A 21154-nucleotide genomic window follows, 5' to 3' on the forward strand; every position below is an offset into this window, starting at 1 on the left:
CAACTCGTTCCGTTTGCGCAACGCCTGATGGGAGTAGTGGTTCGGTGGCGCCCCACAGCTGCCCTCCTTGGAGGCGGAGGAACTACGACTCCCAGGGAGACCCGGCATCAGCCTGGGCAAAGAAGCGGCTGTTCCAGCTTTGTTCGAGGTCCGCCACTGACTCTAAAAAATGCTGCTGGCTCCCCAGGGAAAGTCCCCCTCAAAGAAGAGGCCCGGGCTGAGTCGTTGGAAACAGTTTACAAGGAAGCCAAGTCCCAAGGTGATTCATCCTATTTGGGAGCTGTGGGGGGCGGGGACCAGGCCCGAGGCCAGCCGCGGCCCGGCTGCGCTTCCTCCCTCTTCCCCCAGGGGCATCCTTACCTGGCCCGTCCTGCCTTGACCGCCTCCGCAGCCCACGTGGTGAAGAGGTCCTAGGAACTGTGGCTTCTGGGTACTAGAAGGCTTTGGTGCGCAGCATCCTGGAGGTCTTCCATCAAAAGCTTCTCTCAAGTCAGAGAGATCTGGTAGTGCCCATCCCAGTGGAGAGGATTCGCGAACTTCCTCGCTTTACACTCGCACCCCCCACATTTTATGGAAGTTCTCTGCACCTTCTTTCCCTCCTTTCTTTTTCTCTCTTTTTTTAATGTTTTGCAAATCATAGGGAACTGGTCTTTATTGAAAAGGGAAGATCCTCACATAAGTCCTCTGCCTCATATTCCTTTCTAGTTTTTCATAAAGGATCTAAAATTCAGGAATGCAAGTGAATACTGAATTTATCATATTTGCTTGATTCACATTAAAATTTCTACATTAAACCAACATTCAAAAAGTAGATCTTTATATTTGTTACCTCCTTTGGCGCATTAGCTTGCAAAGACATGGAAAACTGATAACCCTATTTTAAACTTGAAACGTAAAGGGCATATGTAAAATCACAATCACAGGACGTTTGTCCTTTCCACAGACTACCTTTTTTAACAGTCACAAGAATAAATGCTATAAACATGAGAGTACCAAAATCGAGGGGCTTCTCAGCATTCAGCTCCAGAGCAGTCTCACCCTTACATTACACTTTCTTAAAATATATTCTATAGACATGTGGCTTTTCTGAGGACCCTATGTAATTATGTTCCTAGGTAACTGAGGGCCCTAGGTAACCTAAATATACCAGGTAAATAATGTACTGGATATATTCCATTTGATAAATATTTTGCCCCTAGATACTGGAGGGTGCAGATTGGAACATTAGAGAGAGACATGGAAGCAGACTCTGCTCCTATTTGTGATGTGCCAGTTCCATAATAGATTGGATCCAAAACAAGTTATGGGTATAGACTTGATGATGAAAGGTAAAAGCTTGGGACAATTTCTTCAGACTCCACAAGGGAAGGTTTCTGCTTCCAGTGCTCATTGTTACTGCCTAGAAGTTAAAAAGGTAAAAGGACAAAGAGTTTCTTGAAGTTCAGCTGTGTTTTATTAGGATCAGCTCTTTCTTTGCTGCAGTGACAAAATTATTCAGGAGTACAGCTGCATCAATTAGTTATCTGTAAGGGGCTTTGAAGGTGAAGTATTATATAAGTGAGAGTATTGTATCTTTCCCTCCTCCACGTGTCACTATGCTAGTTTAGATAATCTCTTATTTATAAACCTGAGATGGGGACCAGGAGTTTAAACAGAGTAGGGGGAGGGCCTCCAGAAAAAAAAACAAAGCTGGTTAATTACAGTCAGAACAATGTAACAATGTGCAAAGAAACCCCTACCAAAACTCTCTGTTAAATAATGAAGCAAAGTCAGTCACATTAATTCTCTGAAGTAAAAATATCTAACTAGGAATATAGGCATTCTTCAGTGAAATTAGTGAAAACTAAAAGCCAGGAGTAACTTGGCCTGGAATGTTTTGAATATCCCCCAGATAAGAAAATACCTCAGCATAGCCCAGGCCTTCATTGTGTGAATTAAATCATGCTATTGTAAGATTTACTTAAGCATGCTAAAAGGCCCAGTTTATTTCTTTGACTTGACCCAGATGCTGCTTTTCCTAATCAAGTGATTTGCAACCTGGGCAACTGATTTAGCAAGCAAGCCCAGTCAAAAACAACGCAGTAAAAACAAAAAGGATTCCATCTTAAAAATAAGCTTGCATTTTAAAACTCAATTAGTTAAAAAGTAAGTTTCCTAACCTACTCTGTTAACAAACAGACAATAACTCAGCCCACCTTGGGAGCAAAACAGTTAAGTCTTAATTGATATGCTCCCAGATTTAAAAACTGCTATCCTGGAAAGGAATCAGAGCAGTACATTTCTTGTATTAGCTAACTCTGCAGAATAACCGGGAAGACTGATAAGAAACTTAGTCTCTCTTCAAAAATAAACATTTTAAAACCATTTGGCAGGTCTGCATCCCTAGCCCTTTGTCTCTTAACGGCCTATAAATCCCCTAGACAACTCACCACCTGGGGCTCTCATGTTTCCCCCTGGTGTGAACCAGAAGCCCTTCCCTATTACTTTATCTCTAAATAAAAGCCTCTCACTTACTCTCCTACTGTGAGTGTTTATGAAGTTCATTTTTCAACTGTGAACAAGAACCCCAGCATCAAACCCATGCGAATTATTAGCAAAGAAGATACCTCTGTTTGTTAAATGACTATTACAGGGAATTCTGCAAGCTTCTGAGACTTAAAGAGAATGAGAAAAAGATGTCCTATTGATTTGATTTCTAATTTCAGATTAATATCTGACCAGGGTTGAAATATATGTGATTTCTACTTCATTTTCTGCTTTATAAAACAGTAGATTGATTAACCTTAACCCCACCCCCCAGATCTTCTTGGGCCAAACAATAATCCTTGCTCTAGGTAAGATAGGAAGGCCTCTTGCTATAGGTTACTCCTGAAGAGGGTCCTGAAGAGAGGGGCACGCCCTTCTCCAAGCAGCTTTGTTTCCATGGCACTTGAATAATCTGGCTAATTAGTGTTCGCTTGGATTTTTAAAAGGAATATTATATCACGCATTCCTCTTTCTTGACTCTTAATCTTGGGCACCTTAAAAAAAAATACTGATGCCTGGGCCCTGCTCCAGACTGATTAAATCAGAATCTCCAGGTGGGCCTAGGCAGGAGATAAAAAACAGAATTTGTCCTAGAGAAAGATTCATGTTTCTTCTTCCTACTATCCTTCTGTGTTCTTTTTTTGCTGAGCTTTCTAATGAAATGCTTGGGGGACAGACACTTTTCCATGTGCTTTAGTCAGAAAGATAAAGATGACAAAATTGATAAAGTTAATTGTGTATTAATGTTCTTTATGTATCATCTATAGCCTGCTTTTGATCCTGACAATGTGGAACACTGTATTAAGGTAAGAATATTGTGCAATTAAAATAGAGCATTGAGAGTCAGACATAGTCAGATGGAAAAGGCATACTAATTGATCTCCATTTTGCAAATATTTTTCTATTTTTATTCCCATATGACTATATATGTTGCTTTAGTTTCATACTCTAGTATTCTGTTGCTTCTCATGAAAGTAGGAATGACAAGAAAATAGATGAAGACATCCCCTTTCATGCCATGAGGGTCACATGAAGATGATGAAAGGAGCAAGGGAAGAGAAACCTTCAAAGAGGATGTGGTGGCTTTCCTCAGATATTGGCGAGACTGCACTGTAGTTACATTGACCGGTGGGGCCAATATGATATGTAGAGGTTGTGCATGCATTACAAGAATTTTCTGATGACTAGAGCAATCCAGAAATGGAGTGGGCAGTCTTATAAAAAGATGTGTTTCCTATCACTGGAGATAGCAAGTAGATTCCACATGGTCACTAAATGTTATAAATGTTAGCAGACTAATTAAGAGTATATTTGAGCATTTGGGGCAGTGAGGGGAGAGGATTGGGTTAGGTAATCTTCCAGGCCTGAGATCTATATTTTTAATCCAAATACCACTGAAGTTGAAAGTACGGTCAAACCACTTCAGGTACTTGCTTCTGAGGGTCATCTTGGCAACTTAATATATTTAATTCGTTTGTGCACCACATGTTTCAAAATTGTGCAGCATTTTCCTAGAAAAATATCCTTCTGCCTGGTAGTTTTTGAAGAGCTATTCATCTAAATTGACAGGCATGTGAGCATCAGGCCAGATGTAATCATTGTTAACCATTTTTTTCATGTAGCCAGTAGTTAGGAAGTGCCTACTAAGTAGTAGCTACTATGTTGGGCCCTGGAGATGAAGCAGTGCATAAAATGCATACAGTCCCTACCTTCCCAGAGTTCATAGTCCAGTGGAGGATAGACAATTTACTTAGAACTGTTGGGAGAATTGAGGATGTAATGGAAGCATGTGGGTGGGTCGGTGAGGGTGGAGGATGCTAATATAGGTGGAGCTGGGGAAGGCTTCCTGACTCCTGCAGAAGGCTTGACTAGGAAGACAAAACAGATCTTCCATCAAGGAGGCTAGCCTCTGGGAAGCCCACTCCTCATCCTCACGGTAAGCCTAGCTTATATGTCAGCGTTGAGAGCCCCAGTACCAAGCCTGTGCGGGGCTGAATCGCACATTAGTTACCGTCTCCTCCAGAAGGGAAGATAGAGGAAAAAGAGAAGGATAAAATTCTGCTCTGATTAGTCTGAACCATTTTTCTCTTTCATGCAGTTGTTAGCCAGCTTGACTCAGATTTTTATCATTCCTTTTCTCATTCCTCTAAAATGTAAGCAGTTGTTCTCTCTCATTAGGCCCTCAAATCTGCTGTCTTGAAAATATCTGTAAGTCCTTGTTTGACCCTGCAGTCCATTTCATTGTCTTAAAATCTCTTTTCTTATCCAACATCTTTGGATATATATCCTGGACTCCTTGCCTTGTATTTTTATCTTCCTCTTGTGTCCGCAGTTACTTTTGTCCAATTCCTACTTCTTGCCACTCCACAGAAGCTGTTGTCATAAATGAGTTCCTGGCCAAATCCAGTTGTCTCGCTCTTCTTCTTTCTCAGTCTTCTAAGATTCATTTGATAATAGTTATCACTAATTTATTCTAGAAATTCTCTTCTCCATTATCTTTTTGTAATACCATTCCTCTTGCTTCTCCTACTACTGTATTCACTCTGTCATCTTTTCTGTTCCCTAATAGAACCCTTGGGTATATCCTAAGCAGTTACACCCTCTGGACCTGAGCCTACCAAATCCACTGGAATGGGCCATCCTTTCAAAATCAGCATAGACCTTTTTACATGGGAGAGGGGGGGATATATGGTAAAGATATGGAGCATAAGGAAGGCTGAAAAAGGGCTTTCTTCAGGACAGAAAAGGAAGCTCACCCAACAGCACTGGGGACTTGTTTGAAGCAAGTAGCCATATTTTTTTGCAGTAGCAAAAATTGGGAGATCAGATTGATCCACCTGGAAAGTTTTCATTGAAGAGGCAAAAGAATGAGAGCTTTGAGGCTTTTGTAAGATAGTACCTGAATATTCATGCAGAGTAGGAAAGGAAGGGACCCTTTAAAGGACTCAGGGGTTATGAGGAGGAGGCATATATTGACAAAAGGATCTGGTTTAGTGCAACATCACTGTGGTGGAGTAGGGAAGCAGAAGATGAGATGGATAGGAGTCTGATGTTGAAGAGGTGTTGTCAGCATTTGATCTGAACAATGGAAAATTTGGTACCACATGGTTCAGGATGACCATGTCAGTGGGTTGCTGAAGTCCAATTGAGGGAAAGGCTGTTGGAATACAAGAGATCAAGCAAACCTTGAGGCTGACATGTTGGTGAGTCATCCTCTGGGATGCTGAAGTCACTTAGAACTAATCAGATGCTTGGGTAGAACTATGAGTCCTGGGACAGTTCACCTAAAACCCAACAGGCCACCATGATTTACAGTTCATCTTTATCCTGATTTGATAGACTTATCTTTTTACTCCAGTGCATTCTGCTACTTTGAGCTTTCTAAACATTTTCATCTTGTCAGTTCTCTATTCTTGAACCTCTAGTGATTTTGCATACCATCAGATGAAACCTTGAATCTCAGATGGGCATTTGAAGCCCTCCATCAGTCTACCTCTAACAGTCCCTTTACTGATATTCTCTGTAACTCCTGACAAGCCAATCTCCTTCCCCTCTATCAGAGAAGTCTTCCCTTTGCTTTAACTCATGTTGATCCCCCAGCCGGGAATAACCTTCCTCTCTGGGAAGCCAATCTAGATCCTTCTCTTAATGCTTAGCTTGAGATGCCTCCTCAATGAACAATTCCCCTCACTCACCTCAGCCACTTAATCCCATCTTTGAATACCCTTTTTCTTGGAATTATTTGGCATTCATACACAATAGACAGAGCATCAAAAATTGGCTTGTATACCAAGTAATTAAAAAGAATTGCAAACTTACAAACACATATTACTCCCCAAACCATTATATAAACACATGCAGTTTGCACATGAAGATATGTAAGAAACTTGTGTATGTACCTCCCAGCCTTGACGAAATGTTGGAGTGCATTGTGTCTGCAGTTTCTGCCATCAAGTGGACGAGGAGATTGATGTGTGCCGTGGGACATGAGGAGCACATATATCGAGCATTTATAGGAATAACTGAGATAGCCCCTTGACAAATGACGTATTTAAATTTAACATATTTCTGAGTAATAAACTTTTGAAGGTGTTTAGTTTTTTTAAATCACCCTGTATTTAGAGCTGTTCTTGAGTTGCTTATTACACACACGGCATATGAGACTAAAAGAAGGAAGGAAGGAAGGAAGGAAGGAGAGAGAGAGAGAGAGAGAGAGAGAGAGAGAGAAGGGAGGGAGTGAAAGAAAACTCTTTGAGAACAGAAGCTTTTAGTTTTGTGTTCTCCTTAATGTCCACTACAGTGGTGGGAACAGAGCTAGCCTTCAATCAAATTACTTAAAGAATGAACTGTTATACTGACACTGTTTCACTGAAATGTAGTTTAAGATAGACCTCTCTGGTCTTACATATTTATTTTGAAAATAATGGTCAGGATGTAATATTTTAAAACAAGGAAATACAGAGATTATTTCTAATCTTTAGTATCAGAAAGTGTTTTTTCCCATGAATGAAATGAAGTACCTTCTCCATTTTATGTGGTATCCCAAACACTTGCTTTGTTAGAGCCATGTAAACATTTCTCTTTACTTCCTTTCTTGTCAGTACCAGACTCTGTCATACTTTCTTTCTTTTTTTTTTATTGTAGTTGATACACAATCTTATATTGGTTTCAACAATACAACAGAGTGGTTTCAAAAGGTACCCATATTATCGAATTCTCACCCCAACTAGTGCAGTTACTATCTTCAACATAGGAAGATCTTACAGACTCTGTCCTACTTTCATACCAACATCAGTCTTCTATCACCAAGCTCTCTACCTCCTCTGATAAGAATCTGCACAAATCCAACTCAAGTGAGATGACATATACAAAGTTACTTCTTCCACTCAGTTTGAGAAACTAAGCCTACCATCTTTAAAAAATTTTTTGTTTGTAGGTGTTAGTTTAAAAAAATTAAAGTTGACCCATTTATTTGTACATTATTCACATATATGTGTACATACAAACATGTACAATATATGTGAAATTCATCCTGCCATCTTAGAATTTAAGAATCTTAAAGGACTATGTCCCAAGCATATTGTGACCATACAATAAGTGACATGAACTACCACCATAAATTTGGGCACATCGGAGGCTGAGAAATAATGTGAGAAAGCAGATCTCTCCAGTGACCTCAAAAGGAGTGAATGATATTCTCTTACCTCTTACCACGATTAGATCATGTTTCTTCTAATTAATCTTTTCCTTTATGTTGTATATTCTACATCTTTTTCAAACTGCCCTTGCCTTTTCAACTTTATCCCTCTCCTCTATAATTCAAACTTAATGTATGAAACCCTTGAGAACTTAAAAGGTAAAGCCCATGGCAAGTTTTGGCAGAGGTAGGATCCGTTTTTCCACAAAGACTAAGAGGAAAAATCATTTTCAAAGTAGGTTAGGCAAGTACAAGGTATAGAAGGGTATAACTTCTATGTTCTCGTTTCTTTAAGGAACATGGGGTACCTGCTATATGCTAAACGCTGTTTTAGGTGATGGGAGTTCATGCATGAAGAAGACAAAAATTCCTGCTTATGTTCTACTTGGGGGAGATAATACATGATAAAATGTTACAAGGTCTTAAGGCTATAGAGGAAGTCACAACAGAGAAGGGAAAATGGGGAGAACCAGGAGAATGGTTACAATCACTTGTAGGGTAGTAGGAAAGGCCTTACTTCAAAGGAGACATTTGGGGAGAGACAAAGAGGTAAGGGAGCTCACATGGTTTTCTTGGGGAGAGCAGTCCTGCAGAGGAAGGAGTACAGAGGTCCTGAGGTGGAAACATGTTTGGCGTATTTGAGGAGGAATGAACAAGATGGTCAGTGTGGCTGAAGAAGAGTAAGCAATGGTGGAGTCACAGATGAGGAGGTTGGAAGGGTTACAAAGGGTCTGATGGTACAGGATGTTAAAATACGTTGTAAGGACTTTGACTTTTATTCTGCATAGAATAGGGACCATTTAAGCGTTTTAAGTGGAGTTATAACATGGCTTTCATTTTAAAGGGGTCTCTGGCTGCGGTGGTGGGAGGCTGTTACAGAAAAACTGTCTGGAAATAGTGGTGCCTTGGACTGGGTGATTAGAATAGAGGTGACAAGGAGACAGGTCCTGGATATATTCTGAAAACAGAATCAACACATTTCCTTAAAGATTGTGGGGTGAGAAAGAGCAGATTCCAGAAGGACTCTGAAGGTTTGTATTCTGAGAATAGAAAGAATGGAATTGTCACTGCCTGACCTGAAGCACTGGGAGCACAGCAGGCATGGAGGAAAGCAGGTTGTGGGGAGGGGAAAAGTCAGGGGTTTAGTTGTGAACTAAGTTCTTTTATTTTGTGCAGATAAACCAGAAGGCCAAGACAGTTTGCCCACCTCCACTAATCTCCCAGGTGCCTTAATTTGGCTTTGTTTTTACTGTTGAATTAAATATTCTGGATAACTACAGTTCAATGGTTCTGTTTAATCCGAATTTTATTGAAACTATAGTTTGCCTAATAATTGATGGGAGGTTCCTTTCAGAAGTAGTAATTTAAGGAAGTGTAGCTACTCTGCCTCTGGTTCATGTTGATATGCAAGTCCTAGTGGTGTACAGACTGAAAAAGATACTGTATTTTTTATTTGAAATAAAATAATCCAGATGTCAGGATCCCATTATTAATGTTCTAAACAAAAGTTGTCTGAAGCTTAAATGCCTTTTGTTCAAATATGAATTAAAGCTTGGTAAAATACTGCAATTAGTAGCATGTTTAACCAATGAAATTATTTGGGGTGGATATTTAAACCTCAAATTTTTTTCAAAGTGGAAAAAATGAAAGTATCTTAGTAGTTGGTAGAAAATCAGATTCTTGAATAAGAGAGACATTCTTTAACACTGATATTGTTATTCTAATGAATTTTTGTTTGTTTCTGTTACATTGAAGAGAGTGGAGAAAGCCTCGGAATTTGCAGTTTCTAAAGCATTTTCTACTGGAAATTCAGATTTATCCAGAAGGCTTTGGGACCAAAGAATAGATTTGGAAACTGCTGAGCAAATAGAGGACCATGATGAAGTCTATGCAGAAGGTAAGAAAATACATTTTTTGCTGTGATGTTAACAGTTATTTGAAATACAAGTTTTTAAATCATAGTCCATAATACATTTTAAAGTACAAAATGGAAACTTCTCTTGTTCTTAATCTTTGTTTCTTTCTACTTCCCTGAGCTAATTTACTCTGGAGTTGACTACAGTATAACAAGTAAGGCTATATTTCAGGCCCATTTTTTATCCTGAAATAGACCCACATCCAGAGGTGGTTTGATATAACACTGTTAACTTGCAAGTGTGGTATCAGCCCTGTGGCACAGAGGAAGGACAGCTTGATAACTTGATCTAGTATCATAAGGTAATTTGACCAGTAGCTGATAAATCAGCTTTGCTCTTAATGAAAAGAGTCTAAAACTGATTTGACTTTCCCATCCCCCAAAGGCATTTATTTACTCCTTTGGATTTCAGTTCCCTAAAGTAGTGCACCATATAGGGATCAAGAAACCAGGAGGAATCAGCAAAGAAGACTGGGAAGGAGGGGCCACTGAGGTAGGAGGAAAGTCGGAGTGCCATATCCTAGAAGCCGACTTCCATTTGGATTATTTATGTCTCCAGTTATTTAGATTATTTTTTCATTGATTCAGCATATATATATTTAATTATTACTCTGTGCCAGATACTATTTTAGGCACTGGAGGAATAGAAGCAAGAGTGGCAGAGCCCTTGCTTTCATGGAGCATACATTCTAGTGTGGGAATAAAGAAAATTAAAAGTAAATTATCAGGTATCAAGTTTGGACCTGAATAACAAGAAGGAGCCAGCTAGCAGTGATGGAGGGAGAGCAGCCCAGGCAGAAGGACATGTGGCATTAAGGGTTAAAGTACAGGCAGGCTTGGTGTGCTTGAGGAACTGGAGGAAGACCAGTGTGGCTCGAGCTTCCCAATGGAGAGGAGCTTGCAGGAGTGAGCAGGAGACATGTCCACAGGGCCTTATAGGCCTGGGAAGAGAAGTTAGATTTTCTTTTGAGTACAAGGAGACATCACTGAAGGATTTGAAGCACAGGTGTGACAGGATAATTTTTTTAAATATATGCAGAATAGATTACAGAGGAGAAAAGTGGGGAAAAGGGAGACAAGTGGGAGTTCTATTGCAATAGTCTGGTTGAGCAATCATGGCACTTGGTCTTGGTGGTTGGTATGGTTGGGGGGGAGCGTTGTGTATTTTACTCAGTTATTGTCCCCGCTGCCACAACAAAGAATTGAAGGGCAGAGACACAGTAGTGAAGCAGAGTAAAAGTTTTATTTAAAGTTACTTAGAGAAAATGTGCAGGCAACCTCAGAGAGAGAGGAGCGCCCTGAAAGGTTGGGAAAGGTTAAAGTTACGCACTCAGAAAGTACGGGCGCCCTCAGTGAAAGGAGCACACTGAAAGGTTGGGGTTCTCCCTTTTAAGGATTTTTCAGGAATGACAAAGGGCTGGGGTGCAGACTTGTTAAGTGGTCTTTGAGTATGTAAAATTAACTTAACACAAGAAATTTACTGCTCTGATTCCCTCCCAGGATAGCAGCTTCCTGGTTTGGGAGCATATCAATTAAGATATGTCCTTCCTCCAAGGTGGGTTGAGTTATTGTCTGTTTGCTAAAGAGTATGTTAAGAATCTTAATTCTTAACCTCTTGGATTTTTTAAAATGCAGTTTTAGCTTTAAGATGGAATCTTCCTGTCTTTATTCTGTTTATAGGTGGGCCTTTTAGCAGGCTAGAGTAAATCTTACAATGACATGATCTAACTGACACAATGAAGATATGGGCTGTGCTCTGATACTTTAACTTTCTGGGGAATATTCAAACATTCAAGGCCAAGTTGCTCCTGACCTTTTGAGTTTTAACTGATTAACTTGTTAACTCTGAGTCTTTTCTGGCTTTCGAGTTTTAACTGGTTAACTGAGTCCTTTTTAGGGGATTTTACTGACCTTATTCTCTTTCCACCCCACTCGTATCTATTTTCCTGCCTAAAGTAGTACTGAACCTGGAGAAAGGAGACTGATTCAGAAATTGGCAAGCCTGTATCCTACCTACTCCATCTCCCACTGCACCAATAGGGATACACAGTATACTGGCCTCAAAGTTTCTGAGAATTCCTGCAGCTTAAAAAAAAAAAGTTTACTTACCTTATTTCTCAAGCTTCCTAGAACATGAAATTCTTTTTTTTTTTTTTGAGAGGGCATCTCTCATATTTGTTGATCAAATGGTTGTTAACAACAATAAAATTCTGTATAAGGGACTCAAAGCACAATCATTAATCAACCCCAAGCCTAATTCTCAACAGTCTCCAATCTTCTGAAGCATAACGAACAAGTTCTTACATGGTGAACAAGTTCTTACATAGTGAATAAGTTCTTACATGGTGAACAGTGCAAGGGCAGTCATATCACAGAAACTTTCAGTTTTGATCATGTATCATGAACTATAAACAATCAAGTCAGATATGATTATTTGTTTGATTTTTATACTTGATTTATATGTGAATCCCACATTTCTCCCTTATTATTATTATTATTATTATTATTATTATTTTAATAAAATGCTGAAGTGGTAGGTAGATGCAAGATAAAGGTAGAAAACATAATTTAGTGCTGTAAGAGGGCAAATGTAGATGATCAGGTCTGTGCCTATAGACTAAGTATTAATCCAAGCTAGACAAGGGCAACAAAACATCCACGGATGCAGAAGATTTCTCTCAAAATGGGGGTGAGGTTCTAAGCCTCACCTCTGTTGATCCCCAATTTCTCACCTGATGGCCCCCCTGCAACTGTGCCTGTCTTAGGTTGTTCCTCCCTTGAGGAATCTTACCCGTCTCTGGCTAACCAGTCATCTTCCGGGGCCATACAGGGAAATGTAAAGTTGGTAAGTGAGAGAGAAGCAATATTGTTTGAAAAGGTTAGCTTTTTACATCTTTGCAGATTTATGCCCTGTGGCTTCTATGCCCAGCCTTTGTCTTGAGGTATCTTTACCACTTGGAAGAATTATGATACTCAGTAATTTTCGATATGAGGCACGAATTCTACTAAAGGGTTGTAATTAGGAAGGAAGAAGAAAAGCTATAGAAGTAGCAGACGGAAGAAAACATGGGAAGATTGATTATTTCTTTGACATATCTTCTTGTAGAGTAACATAAGCATGTACAGGTTTTAAACTACTAATTAAATTGCGTACACACATTAACATAATAGGAATACAGCTACATAACCAAAGCAGACCTACAATTACCAGCCATATCCAGTGAAACCAAGAAAACCAGTTAGGCACCCTAGGCATTTGTGAAAACTTATCAATGATATGATGGATATTGTCTAACTGAATTTGAATAGTTTGAGAAAAACATGAAATTCTTTTTATCCTGAAATTTGTATTACTATTCTAAGAAACTAGTGATCCACATTAGAAAGTACTAGTGTGTGGATACAGTGTAGTTTTCAAGGTTTATATCCTTTTTTCTCCTCTTATCAATTGTTAATATTCAGTAAGAACTAGGGGTCTGAGGAACATACTTTGAGAAACTAAGGTAGTCTTGGTGCCTCTGACCCTCATGACATGTTCCTACAGCTGAACCCTCCAAGGGAAGTTCCCTTTCTTTCTTCTTTTGAGGCACTTCTTAGTAGAACCCTACTTACTACTGAATGGCATTTAGTCAATCTGAATTACAATACACATAAATTATTATACACATAAATGTACAAAAGGTTACTCAGTGAACATCTCCTTTTATGTTTCTCTGAAAGCTGTAATCTATTTTAACATAATAGTGGGAGCAGGCCTCTTACAATATGTCGATTCTGCTCACAACCCTCCTGTGGCTTCCCACTGCATTCAGAGTAAAAGCCAAAGTACCTCAAATGGTGTGAAGACTCTAAGGGATTTTCAACCTCAGCACTATTGGCATGGAGGGTCAGATAATTTTTCTGTGGGGGACTGTCCTGTGAATTTTAGGTTGTTTAGAGCCTCTCCAGCCTCTATGCACTAGATGCTAGTATCATTTCCATTAGTTGTGATAACCAAAAATGGCTCCACATATTGCCAGATGTCCACTGGGGGGCCAGATCACCCCCAATTTAGAATCACTCCTCTAAACCTGATCCTCACATTAATTCTTCCACCACATCCTTTACTTTTCCCCTTTCCTTCCTCTCCAGCCACCCTGCCTCCTTTGCTATTTCTCCAGCACACTAGGCACTCCCCTGCCTTAGGGCCTTTGCATTTGCTTTTCCCTCTTAATGGAATAATATTCCCTTAGTATCCACATGGCTCACTCCTCACTTTCTTCCCTTCTTTGCTCAAGTATCTTCTCAGTGAGGCCTCCTTTGACCATCTTCCATTTCTTACATACTGTTTCTCCTTTCCCTGCCCTGTTTTTCTGACTTGTTTATTGTCTTCCCCAATTAGAATGTAAGCATCATGGTGGTAGGTTTATTTTTATTGTATTTTTTTCACTGCTGTCTTCCCAGCATCTAAAACAGATGACACATGATAGGTCCTCAGTTAATAATACCGAATGAATGTCAACAGTAAATGAAGAAAGTCTTTGAAGTAGCTGAAATATTAAAAAGAGGTCTTTGTTTTATTATAGCTCGGGAGCTGGTCAATGACTGGTTAAATGCCAAACTTAAGCAAGACCTGTCAAGTGATGGGGAAGGTGATGCTGAAGATACTGTGTCAAGGATCCCTTCTGTTCCAGAAGCCAGTGGTCATTTGAAATATGATAAGTTTGATGGTAAAAACTTACCTGATTGTTCTAAGCCTTAACATCCAATGAATGTGTCCATGAAGTCTTTTTGTTTTGAACAATAAGACTTTTTCTGTTTTGCTTAGTTGTGTAGTTAGCTTTAATTTTTCTTGATTTACTTTAAATTACTTATCTACATCCCCAGTAAATTCATGGTATTTTTTATAATTAAAATATTCTATTATTTATAATTCTTCTGATGATTATAACAATTAATGCTATTTAAGAGTGCTGCTTCTTCCCATATACTGTTGGGTGACTATTTACATGATGGGGGCTACATCTAGACATTTGTATATCATTTTATATTTATAAAATACTTGAGGTATCTTTATAAGGGAGGTTATTACTTATACACAGAGCTCATGTCAGAAAAGTTGAATAGTTAACTTGTGAGGAATCCTCAGATGCTTCCAAAGAGTCTGAGATTTTTATCCCAGAGCATAATGGTGGGCATGGTGATTGTGTAGGCAACTCCTCATGAATGACTCAAACACTTTTAGTGATGTCATCTAATAGCATTTCTCTTGTTTAGGACTTTACAAAATCCCTAGCCCAGGAATCACAATGTCCTGAGCTGTTAAAGTTAATGGAATCCTTCATGATCACATAGTTGGCTGTACCCTCTTCACCCCTCAGAGATCCTTCTAACATGGAGTGATGTAATTTCTGCCTGCCTGTATACCTCCAGTGATAGGGAGCCTGTACTTTGGGAGGAGTCCATTCAGCTGCTATGAGGCTCTGATCTTCATAGCATTCCCTCCTTAGTAGGAGAATTCGAATTTTGTCCTCAGTTACTTTTACCCTTTAGTGCGACAGAAAATATAATGTTCTCTCTCAGGAATAATCTTTTAATTTTGTGTGAGAGTTGTAATCGTATTTGTTCCCTCATATACTTGAGTGCTTCTAGATTAAATAGCAGCAGTACTCTCAACAGTTCTTTGTATCACATTGTTGATGGATATTACCATCCTGGTTGTCAACTTCTGGATATTTTCTAGTTTATTAAAGTCATTATTAAAGCAAGGAATTTCAGAACTTCATATTTATTCTGAAGCCTATGTGAAATACAGGGAAAATATTACTTCCTTTCATGTAGTACTAATAAATCTAGTTATCTCTACTTAATTGGCTATTACCCTCTAGTATACTAGCAGGCCTCATTCACCTTATGGTTATGAGTTTTGTGGGGTTTTTTTAAATCAAAACAGAACAAGAATATTCTGTAGCCATTTTCAAAAGAATGTCTACCAAAAATTAATGTGGTTATTAATGTGGTTATCTCAATAGAAACAGAAAAAGTACTTGATAAAATCTAATATCCACTACTGATAAAAGCAGTAATATCAGGTAAATTCCTCAAGCTGAAAAAAAGGCAGTTATGTAAGAAATACAGAAAACAAACGTCAAAATAATATAAATCATACTTTATTAGGAATACAGTAAATGTAAATGGATTAAACACTCCAATCAAAAGACAGATTGGCAGAGTGAAATAAAAAATATGACTTAACTGTATGCCATCTGCAAGAGAAAATTTAGATTCAAAGACACAATAGGTTGAACGTAAAAGAAGGTAAAAAGATATACCATGCAAACAGAAACCAAGAGAAAGAAAAGCGCTTACTAATTATCAGAAAAAGTAGACTTTAAGAGATTGTTACTAGAGACAAAGAAGAGCATTTTATAATGATAAAAGGGTTAATCCATCAAGAAAACAGAACAACATGAATAAATATACACCTCACAAAGAGCCCCAAAATATGTGAAACAAAAACTGACAAAATTTAAGGGAGAAATAGATAATTCAGCAATGACAGCTGAATATTTCATTACCCTATTTTCAATAATATATGAAACTAAACAGAACATCAACAAGGAAGATACTCAAAATCACTAGCCATTAGAAATGCAAATTAAAACTACTATAAATACCTATCATATGCCTTTTAAAGTGACTTAGAAGACTGAACATACCAAATATTAGTGAGGATGTGGAGGAACTGGAACACTTCTATGCTGGTGGTCAGAATGTAAAATTGTATAATCACTTTGAAAAACAGTTTGACAGTTTTTTTTTAAGTTACATATGTACTTACCTGATGCAACCTCCTCCGCATTTTCCCAAGAGAAAAGAAAGCATATACTTATACAGAGACTTGTACACAAATGTTCATAACTTATTTGTAATAGCTAAAACCTAGAAACAATCCAAATGTCTATCCAGAGATGAATGAGTGAACAATTTGTGATATACACATACAGTGGGCTACTATTCAGCAATAAGGGATGAACAATTGATGTAACAACATGGATGAATCTCCCAAATATTTATGCTGAGTAAAAGAAGATTGACCAAGACAAAGTACATAGTATATAATTTAACTGATATGAAATTCTAGAAAATGTTAACCAATCCATAATGACAAAAAGCAGGTCTGTGGTTGCCTGGGACTGGGCAGAGAACAGGGGGAGGAGTGCGAGGAAGAGATCACAGATCAGCACGGGACCCTTTTGGGGCTAACAGACGTGTTCGTTATCTTGATTATAGTGATGGTCTTACTGTTGTACATGTGTATGTCAAACTTATTGTAGACGTTAAATATTTACAGTTTATTGTATGTGATTTATACTGCAATAAAACCTTTTTTTTGTTTTTAAAAAGCAATGGAGTCCTCAAGGATGTTTAGATTGAAGTAATACCTTTTAAATTTGGCAGTGAGGGAGTCTTTAGTGACTTGGATGAGGGCAATTCCTCTTAAGTAGAGTTTTTTCCTCTTTGTTGAAGGTAATTACTGAGGGCTATATTCATCCAATTGGCATTTTCAGTTACTACTGAATACTCACAACTTTGTATTTTTATTATGTGAGGATTATTTACATAAATGTGAAAATAATACTTTTTTAAAATTTTCCTTTTGTTGTTGTTCTGTTTCCCCAGATTTATGTGGCTATTTAGAGGAAGAAGAAGAAAGTACTGCCGTTCAAAAATTTATAGACCATCTGCTGCATAAAGATATGATGGATTCTGGGATATTGGAAGATCTTGAAATGAATGGGGACCAAGACAAGAAGCAGCAGAAGGATCCTCGTCTTACCATGGAGATGAGACATAAGCAGGTGGGAGGGAAAAACAAAATTAAAATGGATAACAGGAAGCAATCTTAGTGTAACACATTTAATAAGCTTAAATAAAGACTTAGCCTTATTATGAAAAAGGGTGCCATCTGTGGTTTGGTTAGAAAGAATAAAAATATAAGAACTTCAGAAGAAAAATAATGCTTATAAACTGAGGATAGGAAACAATTTATTTCAGAAAACCAAAAAAAGGAATAATTGACTTTGACAATAGAGTGGTGAGCTGAATGTTATTACTTTGGATGTGGCACTTCCTCTTATAAGTATGTAGATTGGGTTTTGCCTAAATTTGATCTTTGAATTGTGACATCAATATATTAATATCATGAATATTCTAGTGAATATTATAATGATAATTCTTTTATAGACAACTGAAAAATTCCCTCATTTTGTGATTATAATTTGAGAGAGAGGACAATTCTGAATTAAATCTAGTTCAGCTGTTTTGAATGAGAAAGGCATATGGGAACTTTCTTTTCTCCAAAGGAAATAGTAAGTTATAGGAAAAAGATACATCTCAACACTTTTTGAGGAGCTTCAGAAAATCAGAATGACCAAGTCTTTGCTACATGTCCATAACTAAGACTGAACAAAAATTGAGGTCTATACATGTGTATGTTATCTCTTTATAACACTGAATTTCTGATTGCTTTATAACATCAAGGTGTGCCTGATCAGCACTGGGATGTTAGAGAAACTAGGGTAGCAGTACGATCTTGGTTTCTATTTGTGGTAAAAGGAGAAAAGGTTCCATAAGAGATAGCCATTATCTAGAAGTCTTATCATTACTGGAGAGTAAGGTAAAGGTAAAAAGTGAAGCAGGAAGGAAAGGACCACTCCTTAACTCATAGCTAGTCAAGCTTCTAAAAAATTAATAGGTTTGAGAAAAGCTGTGTTTATTCAGAAATATCTGTGAAGGTCATGGTTTGATTTCCAAATATGATCCAGATCATTGACATATTTAAATAAGGATAGAAACCAATAAAAGGTTGTGTTTTAAAGCAATAAATCACTGTTCTAGCCTTCACAAGATAGCCTTCCCAAAATACTCTTACTTTTTCTTAAATATAATTAGCATGCAGACAAGGTCTAAATAAATAGCAATCGTGAATACCTTGGAAAATCTTATGGGTAGGAAATCACTACTAAATAAGAATCTAGAACTTGACATCTGACCCATTAGATTTTCACCTTTTCCGTGGTGCAGATTATTCCCAAATTGGGAATCATCTTACCTGATTTCATCTAAAATTTTGTATTGACCCTTACCCAGTAAACAAAGAAATTACCCCTATCTTCTGATAAATGGTGGAGTTCTAGACCAGTATGTTTCGAAAAGGGTGCATTCTGAACTTCAAAATATGTTCTCAGGTTTTGCATATTCCTTTTTTACTGGAAAGGCATTTCACCTTTGTATTCTCTTTAAAAAGGTAAAAGAAAATCGCTTAAGACGTGAAAAAGAACTAGAGTGCCAGAGAATTGAAAAGACCCTGAAAAAGTCGGCCTTCTTAGAGGCTCAGTATCTGGTGCAAGAGGAAAAGAAAAGGAAGGCTCTGGAGGCCAAGAAAGAGGAGGAGGAGATTCAAAGGGAGATGGTAAAGCTGCGGAAGGAGATCATTGAGAGGAGACGCACTGTGGAGGAAGCATGGAAAATGTAAGACAGCCGTGAGGAACAGGGTGCAGTTGTTTTGTTTAATCAGTCATTTTGAAAGTAAAGTTTTTAAGAATGCACAAACATTGCAATAACAAAACACAAAAGACAAATCACCCACTATTCTACCATCTTAACACATGAACTATTTTCATTTTTCCATGGTCTTGTTCCCTTTATATACCTAATTGCAATGATAAAGTACATTTAATTTGTTACTCTGTTTGTTGTAATTACCAGAGTAATTGCCTAGAGTCCAGAGGTCAGTATATCACACCATTGAGTTCCTATATGGTAGTTTATGTAATGACCTCCCTTCCTCATACTGATAAGCATTTCAGCTATTTCAGAGTTTTCACCAATACAGTAGTGCAGTGAATATTCTTAAGCATAGGGCTTTTTCATTCTTTTGAGTTGTAGGTTTAGGAGTATAATTACTGAGCTAAATGGTATAGGCCTTTTCTGACTCTGGAAACATCACCAAACTGGTTTCCAAGTGGGTTGTACTTATTTACACTGTTGCTTATGGTGAGCCAATTTACCACACTCTGTTCAGCATTGGAATTATCATCATTTTCAATACTTTTGTACTCTTAATAGGTATTATGTTGGTTAGTATGCATTTTTTTGGTTACTTGAGTATTTTTAAGCTTCAACATGTTTTTTCATGCATGTTTGCTAATTGTGCCTCATCCTATGGTGAATATTGCCTTAGTGTCTTATTTTCTGATAAGCATATGGAAGGTCACCATTGCTTTACTGCCACTGAAATTCAAAATAGCCCTCACAGGATGTAGTACTGTTATGGATCCCATGCAGAAAATGAGCTTCGTAAATGAAATAACTAATGTATTTATTCCAAGAAACAGAACTTACGCATGAACTGCAAGAGCCTTGGAACAAGTGCCTGAAGTGACTGAATACTCAAACTGAGAGGCCAGAAAGAACCGTTAGATAATCAGCCTACACAGCTTTTCTCCGTGTTCTTGATTGCTCTTATTCTACCCAATTTACAACAGCTCAGCAGTGGACGTGCGCTTCGCTCTTTCAAGTGCCAGGCTCAGGCCTCCTCAGACACTGTTCTTTTAGAAAGCAATCACCAGTGTTTTAGTGAGTTCTCACTAAGGTCAACCTTGCTTTTCATATTGCTCTCAAGCCCTGAGAAATGTAGGCTGACCTAAAGTATTGTGAAAACAAGTAACATTAGATGGTAGCAGGTTGCCCTGCTCACAGTGGGCACTCAACAAAAGTTCATTGACCACTCATTTCTTTTTTAAAAGTTTAAAATCTTATCCATGGTGAGACAGATAATATGCTCTACTTCTAGGTGGATGAACTGACCTTAAATGTTTCTGAAAGCAATTTAGCTATAAACAAGAGCCATAAAAATTGTATTATCACTTGACCTGGGAATTCCACTCCTAGGAAAACTGCCCTAAGAAAATTATCAGAAATTTAGACAGATTTGTGCACAAAAATAATTAAAACAATATTACTTATAATATGCATTAATAAATATTGGAGAAATTAATAAATAATGGTTGTACAATGAAATAGCACTAACATGTTACCAGTGTTTTTTTCTGGGTGGAAATATGGAACACCTTTCCAGTTTTTCACAATGAGCAGCTATTACTTTCACAACAGATACATACTTTAATGTTATTTTTAAAAATCAGATCCATGGTATTAGAACTGTTTCTTTACATGGCCACTGTAACCTACCAGAACTACCTAACATAATATTGTTATGCCATTAGTAAGTTTGGAAAGAGTTGGTAAAATTTTATTGTGGGTAGGGGCTTTTTAATTTATTCATAAGCTATTCTAAATCTACTTCATACAGTATCTCCTCTAAGAGATTAGTTACAAAAGGAAAAATCACAACTTTACACTGGAGAAGCTACCTTAACCAAGTGATGGTTAGCATCATGAATAATAAGATAAACCATGTGTGCCTCCTGTATGATATCTGAGAATAATGAATGTATATGGAGTTTTCTGGC

General features: G+C 37.9%; 1 protein-coding gene across 2 annotated transcripts in view; it reads left to right on the plus strand.

Annotated features, from left to right (window-relative positions):
* Positions 1-24: 24 nt before the first annotated feature.
* Positions 25-21154, plus strand: part of CCDC191 (coiled-coil domain containing 191) — a 101297-nt gene continuing 80167 nt past the window's right edge. The window contains exons 1-6 of one of the 2 annotated variants that reach the window (XM_073231647.1): positions 25-259; positions 3294-3332; positions 9479-9620; positions 14204-14347; positions 17301-17479; positions 18928-19151. In XM_073231647.1, coding sequence (XP_073087748.1) covers positions 170-259; positions 3294-3332; positions 9479-9620; positions 14204-14347; positions 17301-17479; positions 18928-19151 — 818 coding nt within the window. In that variant the 5' untranslated portion in view covers positions 25-169. The remainder of the gene's footprint in view (positions 260-3293; positions 3333-9478; positions 9621-14203; positions 14348-17300; positions 17480-18927; positions 19152-21154) is intronic. The other variant, XM_073231648.1, reaches the window with a different exon arrangement.

This window comes from Manis javanica, chromosome 3 (genome assembly GCF_040802235.1).
Source record: "Manis javanica isolate MJ-LG chromosome 3, MJ_LKY, whole genome shotgun sequence".
NCBI lineage: Eukaryota > Metazoa > Chordata > Mammalia > Pholidota > Manidae > Manis > Manis javanica.